Raw genomic sequence first — 22999 nt, forward strand, 5'->3', positions numbered from 1 at the left:
TTGCTGGAGAAGTAAGGGGAGGACTAGGTAAGGGAGAAACAGTAAGATTCACTGAAGCAGGACATTTCAGAGTGGCTACGAAAACTTTTATTTATCTTCCATTTAATTCTAGTTCTCTCCTACTTTCTCTTGTAGACTTAATTGCTGTAGCACAATACAGAACATTTCCACGATTAAGAAAACTGTTTTAAGTACACAGCATTGTTTCAAAGATACTCTACGCTTATTTTTGTTCCATTACATTTAGTAGTTAACAGAGAAAACAAGTGGCCTGTCCGAGGTCACATACATACTGCCAATAAGCATGGATAATGGTGATAAAGAGCGAACTTTTGATGTCAATCACACAGGGCTCTGTGAAGGTTTGAATCAATAAAACCTGTGTCTGCTTGAGGAATTTCATATGCAGTCATGCAAATCAAGCTTTAGTGTAGCTGTGAAGAAGACATGTTCCTCCCAATTATGTGTATAAATGTCTGCAAACTACCTGTAAATCTACCAGACCCTCTCTCCTTTCAGTGCTACACACTGTGGCATGCCCTTTAGTAATTTCTCTGCTGTGCCTATTCAGGTCAGGTTGCCTCTTTCCCTGGCACGTTTTGAGCAAAAGTTCTTCCATTACTGCCTTTTTCTTTGATGCTTCTGCCAAGTCTATTGTTTTTATAAATGGAGATTCCCGATACTGACACTAGAGGGAGAAAAGGAACAGAAATGACAGGGCAGGACTTTCTTTCCATCTGCAGGATGAAGGATATATATACAGTGTGTCATTTCTTAAAATATAAACTCAGCTACATTAGAGGAAATTATTAATAGTCTATAGAAAAAAATAGTCAATCAAGGAAACAACTGTCAAATGAAAAGTGTTAGCATATCAAAGATATTTCCCTCCTCATTTTATTTTGTTGGGTAGCTTTATCTCTTTCCTTTTAGTTGCAAAACCCCAAAGTTTGTAAAGCACTCCTCCTTTTCTGATTTCTAGGCCTGAGTGTGGATCGTCCTTGTGCCCGAGCAGTAAAGGTTGACTGCCCTTATCCACTGTCACAGGTCACATCCAGAAATAATGTTGTGTGGGCACTGAGTGAGCAGCGGGCCCTGCTCTACCGGGAGGGAGTACGCAGCTTTTGTCCTGAAGGAGAGCAGTGGAAGAGTGATATTGTCAGGTAGCGACATTCTGATGGGACTGCCTCATAACCAGAATGACACAAATCATTGCTTTCAGTGCTGGAACTCCTCAATGTTTGAAAAAGTGTTACTTGAACTGATATGTATACAAATATGTGTGCGTGTGTGTGTGTGTGTATACACACCGCTTTATGTCCTTCAGACGTGTTCAGAGTAACTGGTGTTTTTGTTTCTGATGAATGGCTGCTATGTAATGACAGAAACTGCTGTAGACAGAAGTGGTAACACAGTTAAAGCCAGCTTAAGAAAGTGAGAACAATTTTTAAAAGATCTTTTTAACGTCTGTTAATGACTTCTTTTGATTAAATACTTTTTCTTTAATGTGTTCCATAATGGCTTTAATGAGCTCTCCAGATATTTGAATGCTTTTTTAATGAGATTAAATGTTGGTATTTTCTTGGTCATCCAGACAGCTCAATAACACTTTTCCACTTCCCAGTCACGGATTTTTATAAATATACTGAGTAATTGCTGTTTAGCTTGTAGTTAATACTATGCTTCTGAGAGTTAGTATGTGAGAAAGTTAAAAGCACTGAGTGTTTACTGCTGGCTTTGAGAGTCTAGAATATAGTCTCTCTTGTGACATCAGCCTGAAGCAAGTATGGGGAGAAATTCCTGTTCATGTTGTCAGATGATTTTATCTTCAACTGAATACCCTGTTGTGAAGCTTTAAGTTGTGTTACATCTCAGCCTGATATTTGACCCATGGAAAGTCTAAGGAAGTATTCATTGTATTATTCAAATCTGAAATTTGCATTTACTTTAATTATTTTATTCATTGAAAATACCTACTTGACCTATGACTTAGGTACACCTAATGTTCTTGGGCTTTGCATTAAAATTGCAGAAAGCAATCTGTGTTTTTTCTGAAATTGTGGAGAAAGGTTCTCTGAAAGAAATAGCGTTGTTGGCTACCTTTTAAATGCCTGGTACTATCGCCCAATCCTCTTGACTTTCTGAGTTTGCAAATTGTATGCGTAAGTAAACAGGAAACTTACCCAACTTACTAGCCCTAAACCCAGCATTTATCTTTGCTACATATTAGTTTGGTTTTTCTATTTATGATCCTTGAATGAATTGTATTGTTTTTAGACTAGGGCAAGGGAGTTAGAGGAGATACATTTATGAAGCTGCTTTATCAAAAACATAAAGAACACCGCTTTTTATTATTTACTGAATAAATTAGATTTTGGCTAGTTTTATTGTTACATATTCATGTTTCAAATCTCAAGTTATCTTTGAAGGACTTGGGTTTTTTTTTAAATTATTTTTACTTATGCAAGCTAAGAAAATTTCATTTGACTAACAGAAAATTTTAGATCCAAAGTCTTTTTGAGCTTGGCCACACTGAGTTTGATCATTTGAAACTGCTGTCAGCATTGTAAGATCTTCATTTAAATAAGCATAAATTTGTACAGTTTTTAATTTTCTTGTTTGCATTTGCAGTGAAATGCAAGCTTTGGAACCAGTGTGCATAACCCTTGGAGATCAGCAGACATTATGGGCTTTAGATATCCATGGAAATCTGTGGTTCAGAACTGGTATAGTTTCAAAGAAACCACAAGGAGATGATAACCATTGGTGGCAAGTAGGCATTTTTTAATTTTGCTTTCAGTTTAGTTTTTTAGCCTGGGTTTAATTGTGTGCACTGTTTTCCACTGATGTTCTAAGATAGAAGTCGATTAATTGTTAGGTATATTATAGCACTCTTTATTCAATATATTAAAACTGTAGCATGGCTGTGGCTGAAATCCCTTTTCATGTCTGCTATAAGAAAGGGAAAAAACCCATCCCATGGTCATCCAGATCAGCATCACAGGAGTTTTCAAGAATAAAAGAAATGCTCTACCAGATTGTATCAATGGTTCCTGTAGCTTGGTATACTAACATTAGCAACAGGATGTTCCTTTTAGGCAAATTGGTCAAATATAGCTGCTGAATGCAGTCCCTTCTCTTGTCTTCCAGTACACATCCTTTTCCTTAGCTAGATGAAATAAATAAAAGTTTTTTTACAAGGCTGCTTACTACACATTTCTCCATGCAGCTGAGGTTTTTTAGAACCATGTGTGGCTGCTTGCTCCGTTCAGTCACATCATATGGGTAAAAACAACTCGGTTACTGCAAGAACTCACAAATATTGACTGAAATTCCCAGATGTTTTCCCATCTTTTATTGTTTTCCCTGGAGACAGAAAAGAGAGAGAATGAAGTACCAAAACAATTGTACAAGAAAATCTGTTTGCCTACATGGCTATCCAAGTTAAAAGAATTTCAGTTCACGTGCATGTGTAATGTGTTCTTGCATGTGGGCATTGTGAATAGCTTGACTTTGAGGTTGTTGGCAAATTGCTCCTATTTTTTTGTGCTCTTAAGCATTTCCATCGTTTCTAGGAGTAGCCCAGAGTGTCGCCAACCTAGTTGTCTGTGACAGAACTTGGGCAATTGCCTAGACTTCCATGAGCCTGCTGAATTAAAATGCCCATGACTTTGTTGCAAAGGACTATTATCAGGTTTTGCTATGTGATTTAAATTGCTGCGCTGTGCAGGTCTCTCACTTTGGGAAACTGGAATTTCATCTCTTAGTTTGCAGAGCTCAAAATGTTTTTGGAGGGAGAAAAGAGATGTCATGTCAAAACAAAGTGCTTTCTTGAAATGCATAATTCAAAGTGTATTGTTGGATAGGGGAGGAACTTGCTGCTGGTTGATACTGCTTCTGTTTTTTTGTGAAGACTTATTAAAAACATTCTGTTTCTGTTTTTCCCATCCTGCTCTTTGAAGGTTGCTAAACTCTTGTGGTGGTAGCTAAAGTCTTGGTAGATTTCTTGTAAATAAAACGTAAACACCAAAAGCTTAACTAATTATCAAGAACGCCTTTTTTTTTTTTTTTTTTTTCCCCCCTACCCAGGTAAGCATCACTGATTATGTCGTGTTTGACCAATGCAGCCTATTCCAGACAATAATCCAAGCAACTCATACAGTGGCAACAGCAGCTCAGGCACCTGTAGAGAAGGTGGCTGATAAACTTCGAATGGCATTTTGGTCACAGCAGCTTCAGTGTCAACCCAGCCTCCTTGGGGTTAATAGCAGTGGTGTCTGGATCTCTTCAGGCAAAAATGACTTCCATGTGGCAAAGGGAAACTTAGTAGGTTGGTGTGTTTTTATATCTAATATTTTAAAATTAAGAAAAATAAATGGCAGAAAGTAACTAACTGTGGTTCTGTCAGCACAAAATTATCCATGGTGAGTCAGGGCAGCTTTAACAAACAATTACATGTTTAAAAGCTAAATTAAATGATGCCTTGGCGTTTTGTCTTAAATACTTTCCCATTTAGAGGGCAATATTCTTCATGGAAAATTCTGTGTCGCCAAGTGAGCTGTGCACTCCTGGTACCTTCACTTTTGTCTTCTCTGGCATGAGAAGACAATCTTAAGCTTTTGTACCTGTATAGTTAGCAAAGTGGACTCTGGTTCACAATTGGTATGACTATGCAAAACAGTCACAGTTACAGTTTTACAGTGATAACAGAGAAATTGCTTGCTTTGTGCTATTATATTTCTCAAAATAAGATTTTGGTTAGTACATTAATCAGGCAAACACTAAGAGTAGAGTTAGGACATTGTCTGTTTAAACTCTGGTACCAAACTGATCTCCTGATTCACAGGTTCACAGGTTGCATTGGGTTGGAAAGGACCCTCAATGGTCATCTTGTCTAAACCCCCTGCAGGCAGCAGGGACACCTCCACCTAGTTCAGGCTCCTTAGAGGCACATGAAGTCCGATCTCAAATGTCTCCAGGGATGGGGCCTCAGGGATGCCCACATCCCTGGGCAACGTGTTCTAATATTTTACTGCTCTCATTGTAAAGAACTTCCTCATTATGTTCAACCTAAATCTACCTTGCTCCAGTGTAAAGCCATTGCCCCTTGCCCTATTGCTGCAAGCCCTTCTTATGGGTCCCCTTCAGATACTGAAATGTAGTTACAAGGTCATTGAAATGCAGTTAGAAGGTGATGACGACCATTGATCTCCTTTCTCCTGTTCTGCATTTCCACTTTTCTCTGTGTGTACGTATGTGTCAGGAGGAGGATTTCTCCACTTCACTTGCCATAGAAAATCTTCACTAGATGATATTTAATGAATGATTTCAATAGAATTTCTTTAAAATGGTAGAATTTTAAATCATAACGAATTGTAATAGAAAATTGAATCTCCTGCTAATACTACTTAGTTCTTTCTTTAAAGGCACTTACTGGAATACTGTTGTGCCTCGTGGTACTGCTTCTGCCACAAAATGGAATTTTGTTTTGGCTTCCACAGCTCCATCTAAAGAAGGTTAGTGAATCAACAATGCAAGATTGTAAGATCTGTTTTGTTTGTTGTTTTTTTTTAAATAGAGTGGAATTAATGATGTAAGTAATTAAATATCCTGAATTACTTAAGATTTTGGGTCCCTTTTCTGTAGCAGGAATCTAAGATATTTGAAGTAAAGAGGCAACATATCTGTAAAACTACTGGAGATTAAAAAAAAAAACCCGACAAGCATATAATTTACTCTGCCACCTTTGGTGTAGAATGGTGTGCAACAGAGGGACACATCGTCTTTTAGGAGCAGTAGCTTCCTCAATGCTGCAGTGTGAGTGGCCAAAGTTTGTAATATGAAGTCTTGGAGGATGCTTTGCTGGAAGGTCTATACTGACCAAGTACTTCTCTTGTCAGTGCAGCTATTGCAGCAGAATTGCACGTTTTATCAGTAAAAATGTGACTGTGGTAGGGAATTCAACTGTTAGTTATAACAGTTAGCTATTGCATTATCAAAGTATGCTGGCTTTATTGACAAAAATGTGTGATCTAGAGCTGAAAAAGGAATGCCATTTTTTTGAAGGCAAATGTCAAAAATAAAGAAAAGCAAAAGAATAAAGGGAAGGGATAGTGCATGGTTATGTGTGTATTTTCTCTCTTAGTTTTTTCAAATGAGTTTGAGAAAGGGAGTGCTGAGGTGCCTAAATAAGGGCATAGGATGTGTATTTATACTTCAAAATCTTGCTCTGTAAACATAGCCAAGAAACTTCAGTTTTGACTTAAAATATACTGACTGGTTTTTTCAGAAGTAGTAGAAGTATAAGCTTTCTCAGAATGGATTAAGAATGCCTTTAGTAACAGAAATGTCTTTTCCTTAGGAAGCTTTCTGTGGCTGTGCCAAAGCAACAAGGATCTGTTTTGTGTCAGTGATCAGAATCCTCAGTTTCATCCTTCTACGGTACAGCTGCCACCAGAGGCTGAAATGGTGCATTACTCTGCCTGCCAAGATGCCATCTGGGGCTTGGATAGTCATGGGCAGATATTTATTAGAACACTTTCATCCAGCTGTCCAACTGGGATGCACTGGACAAAACTGGACCTCTCTCAACTAGGTATGACATTTTTATTGAGTAGACTGTCTCTAAACTCTCTTAACAGACAGCCAATATTTTCGTTCAGAATTATCTTTTGGTTTACTTGCATGGAATATTACATTTGCTGGGTTACCTGTAACCCAGGTAAGTAAAGTGAAATTACAATAATGGGCCTCACAGCCCATCAGGAACAACTGTGGCTTTCAAACAATGTTTCATTTAGGTTTGGCTGGAGACAGCAATGTTTACTGTTTGCAGGATACTTTATACGTGTATGTGCTGCTAACAGTTTTTCAGTCTGAGAAAACTCAAGAATTACACAGTACCATGCAGGTATATCAGTAGATTTAACTAGTCTATTTCTTGTACTACCATGTAACTGTAATTGTGTGGTCCTGGGAAGTTCCATACACAAGGCACTGAATTTTGTGGCTAAATGTATTCTTAACAGAGTGACCAAAGTTGCATTAGGATCCTGTCAAGGAAAAATTATGCTTCAAGAATTGCAGCATCTGTAAGTGATGCAGCTGGTAACGTTTATCTTCACGTTTATACTGATCTAATGATTCAGCACAAAGTTAAGAATGTGCTGCTGCTTTACTGCTCTTTTTATTTGCTTAGATAGAAAACCAAGATTATTGACCATGTTTTGATCATTTAAATATCCTTCCGGTTTGGCTGCAGGGTAATCAAGCCAGCTTCATGTATTGTATGATGTCAGATTCATCAATAATATTCCAATTAGATTGATTGATTAGTCTGACTGTTAGAACATTCTTACCTTCATGCTAACCTGCATTCCTATTTCAAGAGAAAATGAAAAAAATTTGGACTGTGCACCATTCTCATACCATTCTAAAGATAATTCAAAAGTTTGGGAATTTTCCCATTTTTTTAATGGCAGTGTTCATTACTGGTCTGAGAACAGACAAGCAATCTTAACTGCAGGGTTCAGGAAAGGCACACAGCTGTCAGACTTCAAGCTTCATGTACAATTTTAGTGTACAATTCTTAATACTTCATGGACATTTTTAAAAATGTGTCTTTTAAAATTAATTTGCTTGTCAGATATACAGCAGGTTTCCCAGACCTTGTGAACTGATTCCAAATCACTAAAATGTTCTGCAGTTTAAGCACTGCTTGATGCCTTTTACCCTCACTGACCTACAAGATAGGCTTGCCCACACTCTCCTTATGTTGCTTAGTAGAGTTTCAGACTTTTCTCATGATACAGTTGCTTTCCAGCAGTTTAGATACTAATTGTTTAACTGAAGTAGTAAGTAACCTGTTGTTACTGTCTGAAAACCTCAAAGCATTCATAAAGCAGATGAGTGTAATTGATGCTAGCTGACTGTAATACCTGGCTTGTCAACTTCGGTAATTCAGAAGTTCAACCTTCACATCCAGCTGTTCCTATTAGCTTTGTGTCACACTGTGGTGGGATTGCGGAAATCTGAGGTCTGGAAATACTTCAGACAGGACACTTTACCTGTTACTGTGAATTAATAGTAAAGTGTGAAAATGTTTTAGGCGTTTTTCCTCCATTTAAATATATATAGTATACTGTAGTAGCTTCTACTTTCTCTAATTGAGCTGAAGAATTTGGAGAACTATTGTTACCATTCAAGTGTATGTTTAAATTTATTCCTAAGTCATTAGGACTGTTGTTAGAGGAGGAGAGGGAAAACAAGTTGCTGTGAAATGCAGTTCAGAGTTCTGTATGGAAGTGGTGGCATTGCCAGCATTAATATTGAAATATTAATATTATGTTAGTAGTATCTTCCCCTTGCCTTTACACCCTGTAGTGGAAGTAGTATGTAGCAAATTATTTTGATTAGGATTTCACTGTCAGTGTAAAAAATTCTAAATGCAGTAGCATGACCTTGAAGTTTCAACAGTAAACAATGTCTCTGAATCATGCTACTTGCTCTAAAACAGTCAATGAATGTGGTTAGCATGACCTCCTAAAATAAAAACAGTAAGGGGAGGATGGAGAAACCCTAAAACATTTAAATAAGAGGTGTGTTTTTGAATATCAAATTGTACGGTAGACATAAATAATATCAGCCATGCCGAGTGGGTGATATGTGACTCCACCTTTGGGTTCTCTGATGCTTGTTTAGATCACAACGTTTCAACAGCTGAGACCCCATGTGACAAAGCCATTACTTGAAGTCATACTATATGTTGGAAGGAGTAATAAGGTTTTAAGTAAGATTTTGACTTTGTAGCTGAATGTCAGTGCCCTGTCTGCAAAAGAAAATTGTTCCCAAGCAGTAGAAGTTTTTGTGTATAGTTTTGTCATTTGTTTTTAATACAAAACTTATATGATTAGAGGAAACTTTGGGGTGAGATTAATTTGAATTCCTATGATTCAGAAAGCTAAATAATTGCCTTAATGAGAAGATCTGTTTGCTCTTGCGGATAAGTAAAAAAAAAAAAGACTGTGTAGTACTGTTGTTACCTCTTCTTTCCTCCAGCAATGCTTTAAATTTGCCCTCACTAGGATAAAATTTCATCCCCCTCTTTAAGGAATGCTTTATCTGATGAACTTTACAAGGATTTGTTGCCAGATTTCGCATCACTGGAGAGAGAGCTCTTACCAAGAATGGGGTATCCCAGGCAGCACTGGCATGTTCAGTCATCCAGCAAGGCCTATTTTTAAAGTCTTTAGTTTGGAGTCTGACCAGAGCATTCCTCCTGTAGTATATCTGTAGTGACTGGGTCCCTCTTGCTGCAGAATATGTTTTCCATTACTTGTCCTGACACTGGGAGAAAAAAAAAAAATTGTGTGTTACATACATTGCACCACATGACTATTTTAAAATTAATGTAAAAGAGTAAGAGTTCCAGCTGACAGTTATCTAGCAGTTCTTTTTAGTCTAAAATATCAGATGTGCTTCTCTAATGACTTTGCAAACTTTTAATAGCAAGATCAATGGGTGCAATGTGGTATGTAAAAACCCCCCAGCCCCAAAATTCCAAAACATACCTATTTGGCAGCTTTGTTTTCATTGTGCTGACTTACACAGGGTTAAATACTGATGCACTTCTGAAATCGGTGTAACAAATGTGCACGCACTGTTGAATGTAAATCCACTGAAAATCAGCTCCTTTATGCACAGATGTGATACTGGTGTGTTAACAGTGAAGTGCATAATACATATACTCTCTTATTTTTAAAGTGCTGGTAGTATTGGGAATGTTCTTTGCTGAATGTATTAGCAGATCAACACCTTATAAAAGTTTACAAGCTTGGCCAGCTACAGCAAAAAGTTCACATTAGGTCATGTGAAAGTTTGTCTAGGCACTGACAGCATTAGCTACAGAATGTTTCCCTGCTCAAATTCAGTTATCTTAATGGTATATTTTTAGTGGGGTTTAGAATTTGTATTATCCTATTAATAAAACAGATTTAAAAGAGAGGTACCTGACATATGCTACCTGTTGGTTTTATTCATTGTATCCAGTGATTGTTTTCTCTCACAAGTTAATACTTCTAATCATTTTTATGTGACTGTGTTTAAAGCTGGTTTAATACAATCAAGTTTAAATGGAAGTTCTCATTATTAGCTGAATGTGAAAGGAAAATGCCAGGTTGCCAATAGTCTCTTTGTTATTAGGTGCCATTAAGCTGATCAGCTTGACCTGTGGAAATCAGCATGTTTGGGCTTGTGACACCAGTGGTGGCATTTATTTCCGTGTAGGAACTCAACCTCTTAACCCAAGTTTGATGCTTCCTGCGTGGATAATGATCGAGCCACCTATGCAGGTAAAATGTTGATTACAGTTTTCATAACCCAGTGGTTTAGCTCTATGCATTTAAAAATGAATAATTTTAACAGTCTTAAAAATCTGGCTCTACTGTTTTCATATGTGAAGCTTAAAACTGTCCCACATTTGAATTCTACAGAATTTTTCTCAGAAAGAAAAAGGGAAAAAAAACCCACTACAGAGTCTGTATAAAGTACTCTGAATATGCTATCCTATCACCATAAGTCATCCAAATTCATCTAATCCTTGCAAATAACTTTAATTTCTAATTTTTTTTTCAAAAGTAGACGTTTTTGTTTTCCTTTCTATCCTTAATGAAAGTTTACTGTTGTTCTAGCGCAGCAGATTTATGGGCACATAGTAGAATGCAGCCTTGAACCATATACTGAATACCTGCTGTGTGCTAGCCAAGCAGCTGAACTGGCAAAAGGCACAAAGCAGGGGGTGTGGGAAGGCTCTGCTCAAGAGGTGTGGTGCTGAAGTGCCAGCCTCCTTTCTTTATCCTAACTTTTATGAGTCTAGGATGCTTGCCAGGGTGCTGTGCCTAGATTTAGGGACTGTCCTTATCATCCAGTGGTTAATAAGTATGCAGTGCCATTTCAGCCCTTTTCTCTTGATCCCAGAACGGGCAAGCTTTATGTGGTTTCTGCCTGCCAGCTGAGGGGATCAGAATGGAAAAGGAGCCTCCTAAAGTACCCTGGGAACATCTTTTCTGAATATAGAGAAAGGATAAAAGAGGTTTACCCTGTGTCTGCTTTCTCTTTTAATCTCTTCTTAAACCTCAATGCTTGCTTTCATTCCTGCTCTAATATTTTGCAAGTTAAAGTATCAAATATTTGGGGGTTTTTGTGTGTGTCATGGATTGGGACTGCTGTAATGGAGCAGGCTTCTGACTACTGGTTTCATTCTTTGCTCCTTGGCACAACATCACTTGAACTGTTTGCTGATCCAGCATGGTAGCATGGGATGTGTTTGCATAGTTGATTTACGTTTTAGAGTGTTACAGAATTTCTCTTGAAGGTTTTGTAATGCGTGGTACTTTTGAAATGCCATATTAAGAAACAAAAGTAAATCTGTGGCAGTGGGGCTGCAATAGTTTATTTTTTTACATCACCTCAACATGAGGAAGAATTTCTTTACTGTAAAGGTCACTGAGCACTGGAACAGGCTCCCCAAAGTGGTTGTGGAGTCTTCTTCTCTGGAGACTTTCAAGACCCATCTGGATGCATTCTTGTGCAACCTATGCTAGATTCTATGGTCCTGCTCTGGCAGGGGGGTTGGACTTGAAGATATCCAGAGGTCCCTTCCAACCCCTAACATCCTGTGTGTGATCATTTGCCTTTAGTTCTGCTTATCTCCTATCAGCCACTTACTATGTGATTGATTCTCAGGGTGTAACAGCAAAGAAGAGCAGGGGAACAGGGAAATGAAACTGCGTATTTGCATCCCATCAGTTAATAACAGCGCTGATTAGACTTCTGTGCTGTCAATGTGATCAGTCAGGCCTGAAGAAATGGCACCTTGTTGTGCAGAGTAGTGTAACACACATAAGAAAGTTCCTGTGTCACTTTGTTCAAAGGCTGGATTATGCTGTTCATTCTTCATGCACTGCAAGTGAGGCTTTCTGATGTAACCTCTAAGACGCATTTCTTTTTTCTGTTAAGAGGCAGTAGGGCAGCAGGAAGAGGATCATCAGTGATGATGTCTTCCATAACAGTAGTATTCTTAAAAAACGGAGAAAGCGTGTTCTAGAATGTGTTCCACAAACTGAGTTGGCCAAGAGACAGAGAATTAAACTTGTGTAGTATCTTCTTACCAAGGATTTTTTTTTTTATCCAGGTAAATAATAGCCCTGAAAGCTGCTTCTCTACACTGATACTATTTAGTCTATACTAAGTGCATTCTCTACTCCTCCACTGAAGTAGATTCAGCTATTCAATACATAGGTGTTTACGAGAAATTGGGATTGCCATGGCCCATTATTTAGCAGTGACTTGCTTATGTAGAAAATCTTTAAGTGGACAAAGTTGGAAATAGAGTTATTTCTTACTGTATTATTGAGGAAGCTGAATGATGTTGCCTTCCAAAATGATGACCTTCTGATACCCAAGGCAGTGTCATTCTCTTTCCTGTTACCTTGCCAGACATTGCAAATTTAGTGAGTCAATATGAAAGGGCAAAAATTCAAACATTGCTTGCAGAGATGAAAACTCGTGGGTTACATGCTTGTTTTAACATGCTGGAATTGTCCCAAAACAAGTCATTGCAGTACTTGAAAGAGCAGCCACTCTTTTCTTTTACAAAGGTTTAATGTAAAATTAGAAAATATGTGAACTTTAAAATTATTTCCAAATGCTATCTTAGCATTTGGATAACAGATGCAACATGATGGCTGAAAAGTGGACTATTCTGTGAACAATATTTGCTTCTTAGCAGCACCTTACTGTTATCTATCCATTAATTGACTTTGACACGATTCGTGCTGCATCATTTTGTCTTCAGAACAACAGAAATAGTAAGAAGTATTTGTGGATAATTTGGTCATTTTCTGTTTGGAGAAGGAAATCAGAATGGCCTTTCACTTGCTTTAAGTACAGGAGCCATTCTCAAATAACGTAATTTAAAACCAGCTATGGATATGTCATTCCCTGATAAATGTCAGAGCCAATGTGATTTGCTGTATCCTAGATCTCATGACTCATGAACAGCTTGTGAGCAGCTATAGACTTTTTTGGTGCCACTTCTCCTTAAAGGAATGCTGCAGTTGCACAGCATCCATCTTTGCACAACTTCATGAAAGTATTCAGAGACAAGAGTTTAGAGGTCCTGACAAAAAAGTGGTGAATACAATTTTATTTCATTCTGCACTGTGATGCTGGGTTTTGTGGTTTTGTTGATTTGTTTGGGTTTTTTAATCTAGACTAAAATCATTCTCATTTGTTACCCTTCCCTTTGTAACACCCTACTGCAGTATTTCTTGAGATGTAAAATAACATCTTCTGTTGTCTGCCTTTCCTCAGTTTTATTTTATCCAGCACTTTCAAAGTGGTTGATAACATTGTTGCAGTATCTTGGGCGTAGTAGTTTATATGTCAATGTTTTCTATGCTTCATCCATTCTGTTCTGCAGTCTTAGAAGTCAAAATGATTACATAGTTGAGTAGCTTTTTGGAAGCTGCCTTAAGGACATTGACAAAGGTGATCAAAATTCTTTGAATAAATTATTTAGTCTAAGAAATAGAAAGTGATTTTTGTTCTGTTGTTCATACGCAGGATGAAACTAGTATCTGCTGCAGAATGTCTCAATATAACATTTAATGCAATAAAAATGACCAGGAAATGTAAATACTATTTATATAGATGCTACAGAGTGTATTTTTGTAATTATGTGCATGTATATTTCTGAAGGTTTAATGCTCTTCAGATTCTGGACTAAAGAAATAATAATTTAGAAAATTTGTATAATCAGTAAGGCTAATGTGGGTGATTATGGAGTAGAAGTTGATCAAAAGGTAAAAAGTATTAAATTGCTTTGAAAGGACCTCAGAAGTTGAACACGTGTTTGGAAAGAATTTTTTCAACATTTCAGCTTTGGTTTTTGGCACCTTCTAAAAAAGATCCGGAGGCAAAATCTGATCTTGAGAAACACTTCCAACAAGTACCACTTAACATAAAAACTGGCCTTAAGAACCACCTTCTGAGATTTACATTAAAGCATCTATCAGATAAGCAGAACTTTATTTAATAGGATTAAAGGAAACAAAGATCAAGATAAGTATTTCTAGTGAGTGACCAATCATCTATTGATTGTAAACAATCAGCCTTACTCTAAAAATAGATAAGAACAGTTTATTAATTGCCACTTGTTTGATTACTTCTCTTTGCTCTTTTGTAACCAAATTCCGTAGAGAACAGGATTAAAAAAATAATAATCAGGAAGTTTGTTTAAATACCCTTGTGACTTGTCTGAACCATGGAGTAAAAGGAGCTCATTTGAGGAAATGTGTACTACTTGGCTACTTTTTAAATCTTTCATTAATACTTTGTAGTTCCCAGGGCCTCAGCAGAAGAGTACCTCCTAACTTAAGTTTCCTGTAAAAAGATCTCCTGCAGTATGTGCATGTCATGTAAGAGAAACTTAAGAGAAATTGCTCTTTTAACAACCTAGTAATTCTCTCTTTATATTTTAAGGTATATAACATAGGTAAGAGAAAATAGTCTAAACTCTTACTGATTTAGGAGCTATTTTTCCTCCTGCACAAACAAAAAAAAAAGCTGCTCACACTTCATCTGTCATTCAAAAATTGTTTAAACTACAAAGCAAATGGTAGTTAAAATATTATTTGAAATTAGGACATTCCTCTGTAATTCTGTAAGATTTATATATGCTAGATTTAATTTCTTCTCAGTACATTCCTTTCTCTTAATCTCAGTGTAAATATTGGTTGTGCCTTACAGATGAGTGGTGATGTGTTAGAAATAGTTGTCATGACCTTTGTTTCCTTTCCTTTCTTTAAATAAAGTTCTTCTTACCTTACAAAATACTTAGTGCAAATCTGAAGACTTTCTTCCTCTGCATGTGCCTCACCTTTGCGTTTTTCAGTAAGGTTTCTATTATTATGAAGGCCAGTTTTGTGTTAAATGGTCCTTACAGGAGGAAGTGGTGAGCACTCTTCCAAGATCAAGTTTTGCCATTACATATTTCTATGGTAGGTGCCAAAATCAAAGCTGAAATGTAGGAAGGGTTTGTTTGAAATGATCTTTTAGGATTTGATATTTGGAGAGGGTGGAAATTTTTTCGTTGAATATGCTTTGTAACTTTTACTTCAGAGTCATCCATGCTGCTTTTCAATGTACTTGCAGTGGGAAACTCAGTTCTTGAGCATCACTGTTCAAACCTGGTTGTTTTTACTAGCATGGACTAGCTTGCATTACCCAGCACAGATATCTTTCTGAGTTGCTAGAGTTGTGCTTTGGGGTATTAAGACATGATACAGAGGAAGTATCTTTATTAGAACAGTTCTGCCTAGATAGGAGAGGTAATACCCTTATTAAACCTCGTGATTATCAATAGATCAGACTACCTAGTCTGTTATTCCATATATCTTTACTCATGTGAGGTGTTCTGAAGACATTAATAGGGAGAAGATTTTCTGGAGGACTGCACTTTTCAAGATGATGTAGACAAAAACTATGTTTGGCAGTAGTCAGAGTAACTGTGTCAAGATGGGCTGCACATGACTATACTGTATCAAAGCCCCATCAGCAGTGTATTTTGTTTGGCTGATTTAGAGTGCCATCGTGTTTAGGTTCAAATATGCACTATTAGCAGGTATGCCTTTCTTAAGAAATAAGTTACATAAAAGGTGCTTTAGATACTAAAAAAAATGCAGTTCCAGCATTTTTGCTAAGGTTGCCTGATTCCATTGCTCATTTCAGTGCTTATTATCTTTCTTTTTGTTGCAAGTTAAGAAAACTGCTGTCACTGTATTACTTTGCTATATTTTTCTGCCTTGGAGTTTTAGCCTTCTGATATTTGTTTTCAGGCACTGCTATCATCATGTTCAGAGAAGTGTGCATGTAGCCTGTCACATTAGATAGCTATTATCAGCACCCAGAAGCCTCAGATCACAAAAAGTGCACAAAACAAAAAACACCCAGAAAACTGAGGAAGGGATCCTTCCACGTCCTTCTGAAATATGATCTCAAGGTGATCTATTTGCTTTTTGACAAGACTTTACACTGAGAACAAAAAAATACTGGAAGGAGAACCTTGGTTTTTTCATACTTTCATTTGTTTGGTACTAGAAACATCCTCACATCTGCACTCTTCCAATGTGCCTAAGTATGTATTTAATTATTTTTCAGAGAAATTTGTTTAACATTCAGTTGGGTAAATAGGGTAACTGCAGTTACTGAGTTTTGAGAGTTGTTGAAAATTATTCTATTTAAAAATGTAATGGCGTAAAAATTCTTGAGTAAAGGAATTGCCACGTGTGTGCCTTACTTTCAGCAGAACTGTTCAGGTGCTTGCAGATAGTGATAGCCTGAAGTATTTAATAAATAGGGATCTGTGAACAGTGATTTTGAGAGACAGGTATAAACGTAAGTGTTTGGGGGATTTTTTTGTTTTCTTTCATTTTCATTAAAACTACGTCTGCATTTTCTAAATTCTGGTTGGAGCAGTTTTTATTGTCATTTTCTTTTGTGTGACTGAATTTCAGCTTGTTTGGTTCCAGAAGCTATGGGGGGGGGGAAGCTGGATCCCACTGACAGGTTTGTAGTTGTGGGTTTAGAATTTGTGAAGTAAAATAGGAGGAGCACAGGTAGGTGCTAAGCTCAGACTGTGTAATCACTGAAGTGAACTTCGGTGAGCCAGCAAGTCCACACTGAGTAAGGATATGCCTTTGAATAAGTGGTGGGCACACAACCTGAATTAGAAGCCTGGAGGCCCCTAATATACCCCCTTGGTCTACTACTGTCTCCTCATTTTATGATGATGCTGTAAGAAGGTGAAATCTGGTCTGTAGGAAGACCCTGTGTACTGAACCCAAGTCTAATGAAGCCTAGAAATAAGCAAGGTGGAAGAAGTTGGGCTATATAATTTGGTAAATGGATCATGTATCTGGGAAGCAATGACCTTACTTCTGACCCCTGGAATATGATTGGTTTTATCCAGTAACGTAGCACATCACATAGTTTGAGAGAGTTCTTAGTCCAGAACTTTAGCACTGGATGAGTGCTACTAGATGAGAGAGCATTTCCAGTGTTCCTGTGGCTTATGGGATGTATTCTGCATCCTGACAGGTCATCACTTTTCAGAGTTGTTGTAGCATTTTTTGATTTATTTTTTGTTTTCCCCCTGTCCCTGAGTTCGTGTGGTGTCCTTTTACAGGTGTTTTGTTGGGGTTTTGCTTGGTTGTGATTTCTCCTCCCGGTTGTGTAAATGAGTACTATCACATAAAGGTTACATGCATTTTTTCATAAAGTAGTGCAGGATTTAATTTCTGTTACTATCAAAGGCATGTGACATTTTCATCACAAACACGTGAAATAACGTGGACAAAGGCTAAAAAGCAAAACAGCAGAAAAAGCAACAGTTTAATAACTGCTTTAAGTTGTCAGAGCAACTGTCAGATGAGGCTGAAGGTAAAAATGCATGAGTGTTTTTACCTTACAAAAATGCTATACTTTCCTCGGTAAGAGATTTAAATTTTAAAAACACTTTACTGGCATAGCCTATGTGAGAGGATGTTTCACTGATGCTCATTAAATTCTGCTTTTGAAAAACAAAGCCCCAAAATGCCTTCATTACTCAGAGCTTTGCTTATACAAGGTTTTTATTACCTAGTGCTAAATCATCTTTCCTTGGGAATCATAGGACATAGTGTTTATGTACAGCTCTGTAAAAACTTAGCTGTTCTTTCCTGATAGCTCAGTTTTCCAGTATGTTATTAAAAATATTTGTGGTAATTACAGACATCTTATAATCTCCTACACTACTTTTTATAATATTAGGTGTAAGACAGAGTGGCCAAAACACAGTTGGGCAAACCTGAGTAGGGGTGTAGTTTGTATGATTTTTAAACCGATTGCATAAATTAGTTTTTTAATTACTTGTAAGGAACAGTTGTACTAAATATTTTGAGAGTATTTTATGGTTCTGTTGAACTTTGTTGTGTTGAATAGTCACATGGGTCTGGTATGACCTTTTCTAGGATTTGATGCCATATATTATAGTCTTTCTCATGTTTCTGCAAGAAAAACCCTTGAAATAAAAAATCTAGAGTTCTTAAAAGAGAGATCAAGGAGTTCACTCCTTGGTTTTGCCTTTTCTCCCTGACTGCTAGCTGTAGACCCGAGGTACTCAACTAAGACCCTCATCTGTTTATTCACTAAAGAAAGTAAGTGGGGGAAAGGGTCGCATTGCTGTTCTAAGGCTTCTGAGGAAAACAGCACTCCAGTTTTTCAGTCAGTAAATAGTAATCTCTTTCTGACAATTCAGTGGCAACATGACAGATGAACAAAGGGCTTCCAGGAAGACTAAACATAGATTCATCTTTCCTTATATACTGTGTTGATATTCTCTGCAGAGAAAAAAAAGGGCATTGAATTTAGCAAGATGTTCTTCAAAAGTCTGAACAGAAATCTTTCTGGTCAATACTGCTGTTATGTTGCTTGTGCTTTCTTCATGTCCATAATGCTGACAATGATCTACAGCCTTCATTCAAATGGAATTTAAATGCCAGGTCCTCCACCTGGGTCACAACAACTGCATGGTAAGCTACAGACCTGGCGATGTGTGATTGAACCTGGGGGTATTGGCTGACAGTTGACTGAATATGAGTCAGCAGTGTGCCCAGCTGGCTGAGAAATCCAATGGCATCCTAGCTTGTATTAGAAACGTGGCCAGCAGGAACAGGGAGAGGATCACCTCCCTGTACTTAGCACTGATGAAGCCACTGATGAGGACATTGAGGTGCTGGAGTGTGTTCAGAGAAGGGCAACAAGGCTCATGAAGAGCCTGGAGCACATGGCCTGTGAGGAGCGTCTGAGGGGGCTGCGGTTGTTCAGTATGGAGAAGAGGAGGCTGAGGGGAGCTCTCTACAACTACCTTAAAGGAGGTTGGAGCGAGGTGGGGGCAGCCTCTTCACCTTGGTGGCAAGCAACAGGACTCCCCTTGCAGGGGAGGTTTAGGCTGGATGGTAGGAAATATTTCTTCACTGAAAAGGTTCTCAAACTTTGGAATGGTCTGCCTAAGGCAGTGGTCAAGTCACTGTCTCTGGAGGTGTATAATCAGTGTGTGGACCTGATGCTTGGGGAGATGGTTTAGTGTTGACCCTCCAGTGCTGGGTTGAGAGTTGGACTGGATGATCTCTGAGGTCTCTTCCAACTGGATGTATTCTGTGAGTTCAGAAAATAATGTGCAAATAGGTCTATATTATGGGAGGGTCTCTGTAAGTTGTGTAGTTTGTTTGTTACACTAGTTAGTAGGGTCTGGGTGTCAGGGAGCTATGAAAGTAGCTATCTGATACACAGATAACGGTCAGCAGTGTGAGAAGTATCTCTGATTTGACCTTCTTACAGCCTGGCCTGGACCAGCTGAAGGTCTTTCTGATTTGTCTTTTGAAGGTAAAGAGAACATTTGTGCAGCTTGCATCCACCAACTCATTATTAAAAGGACTGAGTTTGGACAGACTGAGAATGTTATGTTTAGTCTTTCTCATCCTGGATAGTTGCAGCAGAACAGAGATAGTGGAGGTCTGTGGATACAGAGTCTGTGCATGTATTGGAGAGTAACACAAAAAGCGTTCTGATGCTTTTTTGTGTGAGTTATATAGATTATTAAATACTTGAAGCTTGCTTATGGTAATCAAAACCTAGTGAAAATGAGGGATATCCCAGATGTTGTCAGTGTGGTTGTTCTAATCTTAGAGGTCTTTTCCAGATGAAATACTTATGTGATTCTATGTCACTACAGGGGGAGTGTGTGTGTGATGTTGCACAAGATGACCTTTGAAGGTCCCTTCCAACCTGATGCAATCTGTAATTTTATCTACCTTACTGTGGTAGCCACGAGAATACATTTTTTTGTTGTAGATAGCTGCTTTCTGGGCAAAAAACCCAGAGGCAAACCTCTGCAACAGGATCTGGGAATTATATGCACTTGTGTCACAATGTCTTGTCACTGAGTTGTGCCAAAAGCTGCTGTGTAAAATCATACCACTACCTGTCCTGTAACTGTGTTCTTCACTGCCTGTTTCACAGCAGAAGGCTTCGGTGGAGAGGAGGGGGAGGTCTGTTAAGAGCATTGGATGCTGTCACCAGTGTATTGCCAGGATGTTTTATAATGAGAGTGAGCTTATCAGAAAGAGCTAAGTAGCCTGAAAAAGGAAGAGAAGTTGAAAGTGGCATGAAAGTGTCATACCTAGAGAAGCAGGGAAACTTAAGGAGGAAATAGGACCTTGCTTAGAAAAACAAAGAACAGAAAGAATTTTTGGCCAAGCTTATAGAGATATTACCCTGAACTTGGTACTGTCAGTTTGTTTCTTAGGTACAATGGTGCTGCAGAACAGACATGATTGCTTTGATTGTACTTGAACCTGTGGAGGTATCAGAGCATCAAACAACTCTCATGCCACTCCTTTGGGGTGTTTTCTCTGCTTTTCTTATCTTACGCTACATATATGTCTGTGGTAATGCACAGGCTTAGATTGTAGATGCAAGCACTCAGTCTTTCTGTCTCAAGGAATTGTTGCCAAGACAAATGACAGAGGAAGGGAGGAATGATGACATGGAAGAGTGGAGAGCAAGGTGCACAAATCTCACCTGTCCAGTAACAAGGGTCACACGAAGCTGTTTGGCACAGATTGGGGAGGACTGTAGTTGGAATGTAAAGCGTGTGGTGGGGTGGGATATAGGCAGACACACTGGCCATTTGTGGTGTGAAGGAGATGGGGGAAGAGTGGCAGAAAGTTCTAAATCTGAGGAAGAGGTGACTGTGATAGAACAACCTTGCTGGGAAAAGGAGATAAGTAGTTAGCCATAGAAAGAAGCAAGAAAAAACCGGAGTGGAGACACATGAACAGGACCAGGAAGTGAAGAGGCAGTAAGATGGTGGGGGGAGGGGTGTTGGGGTGTTCTGCTGTGATTTGGGTTTTTTTGTTTCTTTGGTTGATTTTGGATTTGCTTGGGCATTTATTGTTTATTGGGTTTGGGCTGGGTTTGGAATTTTGTTGGTTGGTTGATTTGTGGTTTTTTTTTTTATTTCAATAGAGTAGTTTAATACCAATTTTTAAGTACCTAGACAGTTGTAAATTCTGTGTTATCAACACTGTTAGAGACAATTAATGACTCAGTGTAAGTGTTCAAACTGCAGCCATTATGAATTTACTGACCAAAGGTAAATACTTCTCAAGCCTATATCTCAAGGCTGATATAGGCTTCCAACAGAATGAAGGTACCTAACAAGCACATAAAAACATGGGAAAATAGTCTGTCAAAGGTCTTGGAACTTGAATAGACAGGATTGATTTGGTGATACAAGCCAAACTTGGTTATAGCTGGTCAGACACACGTTAACACAAGAACTGTAACAGCAAAACCAGAGCAGGTAACTGTTATGTACACAAAAAGCCCATCTGGGACTAGGTTGTGTGCTTATATATGCAAGCTTCTTTATTCCCAGGTTTATAGATGACAAAGATCTTCTTGTTCTTCTATTTATCACACTGGAAATTCACCTTATGCCTTTGAAGTTAAAGCAAGAAATGCAGAACTTCTTTGAGATCTTGATATATTTCAGTGCATCTTACTGTTTTTTCAGTGTCAGACTAATGTGGAGAAAACTCTTTTTTTCCCCTTGTTCTTACCTGTGTTTTATTTAGAGTACATTATTCAGGATATCCGCATTCACTGAACCTGTTAGCTGAGATATTGTGCTACGAAGTAACCATCTTTATGATGTCTGTAAAATGTTGTGGTGAGGAGCAATGATTTTGAACTTTACTTAAGGCAAATCTCCATAGAAACAGATGGAGTAAGGATTTGCCTGGGAGCTGAAGGGAAGTGCATTTCACTTGGGTTTGCCAACAGCGTTGTGGATACATGCGTGTGTGGCTGCTCCAGTACTGCAGTGGTCTGCAATGAGTTCCACAGTTGTATTCCTGTAGAACGGAGTCATGGGAAGGTGGCAAATCAGCATTTCTTTGCCAAGGGGAGACATTCAAACAGTGAAAATGTACTGCTGGTATACATTTAAAAATAAAGTGCAGGGTTAGTTACATTAAGAAAGCTTTCTGGAAGGCAAAAGGAAAGCACTTCCCTGTGCATTTTCGTGGAAGGGTTCCCTCTTAACTTGCAATTGAAACTACCTAATTGGAATAACAGGGGTTAAGCAAATATGAATATTATTAGACTTGGATGCTGAACATTAAGTATGAGTATCTTTATAAGTAACTTCCTGTGGCATTCATTTATGTTGTTCTTCTATTTAGGAAGGGATTGACTTTTTGGAAAATTGGTAATTTTGTGCAATGACAAACTGTCAGTTTCATTTCTTCCAGTCTTTAGTATCTGGCAAATATATTACTTCTCTTGCTTTACTTCTGTGAAGAACAAGTGATACAATAGTACAAAGTTTAAATACTGTGTTTCATTTTTATAGCCAGTTGGAATCAACTTGATCAGCATTCATTCAAGTCCAAATGATCAGATGTTGTGGGCAATTGATAGCAAATGGAATGTCCATGTACGAGTGGGAATTACAGATGAAATGCCTGTAGGTACTGACTGGGAACATGTACCAGGTAAAAAAATCGATGCATCAGTTTTTTGTTGTTTCTGTCATTTGCTCAGTGTTTTTGTTTGTTTGTTTGTTTACTGTTGCTTTTTAAATTGGATAGCCAATGCTTAAACCAAATATTATTCTCAGTGATGAAGTGTGTTTATTTATGGAAACATAGTTAAATATCTGATAAAGGGTTTCTTTTAAAGAATACCTTGGGTTTACTTAAAAGCACTAAGTAGTTAACTGAAGAGAAACCTGGGGTTTTTTTGGTGATTTTCAGTTGTGTGTTATTTTGGGCTGCTGCCACTGAATTAATAAACAATACAGTTCGCTTTCAGTTACAACTGAAGCAGTGTTCCT

The 22999-nt window shown here is 38.0% G+C and overlaps 1 protein-coding gene across 1 annotated transcript in view; it reads left to right on the forward strand.

The window, feature by feature from the left end:
* The window catches only part of TECPR2 (tectonin beta-propeller repeat containing 2), a 39049-nt gene that overhangs the window by 13953 nt on the left and 2097 nt on the right, over positions 1-22999 (forward strand). Inside the window, exons 11-17 of the mRNA XM_054380665.1 lie at positions 983-1163; positions 2632-2773; positions 4090-4330; positions 5427-5516; positions 6362-6595; positions 10201-10349; positions 22517-22658. Coding sequence (XP_054236640.1) covers positions 983-1163; positions 2632-2773; positions 4090-4330; positions 5427-5516; positions 6362-6595; positions 10201-10349; positions 22517-22658 — 1179 coding nt within the window. The remainder of the gene's footprint in view (positions 1-982; positions 1164-2631; positions 2774-4089; positions 4331-5426; positions 5517-6361; positions 6596-10200; positions 10350-22516; positions 22659-22999) is intronic.

Source organism: Indicator indicator, chromosome 4 (genome assembly GCF_027791375.1).
Source record: "Indicator indicator isolate 239-I01 chromosome 4, UM_Iind_1.1, whole genome shotgun sequence".
Lineage (NCBI taxonomy): Eukaryota > Metazoa > Chordata > Aves > Piciformes > Indicatoridae > Indicator > Indicator indicator.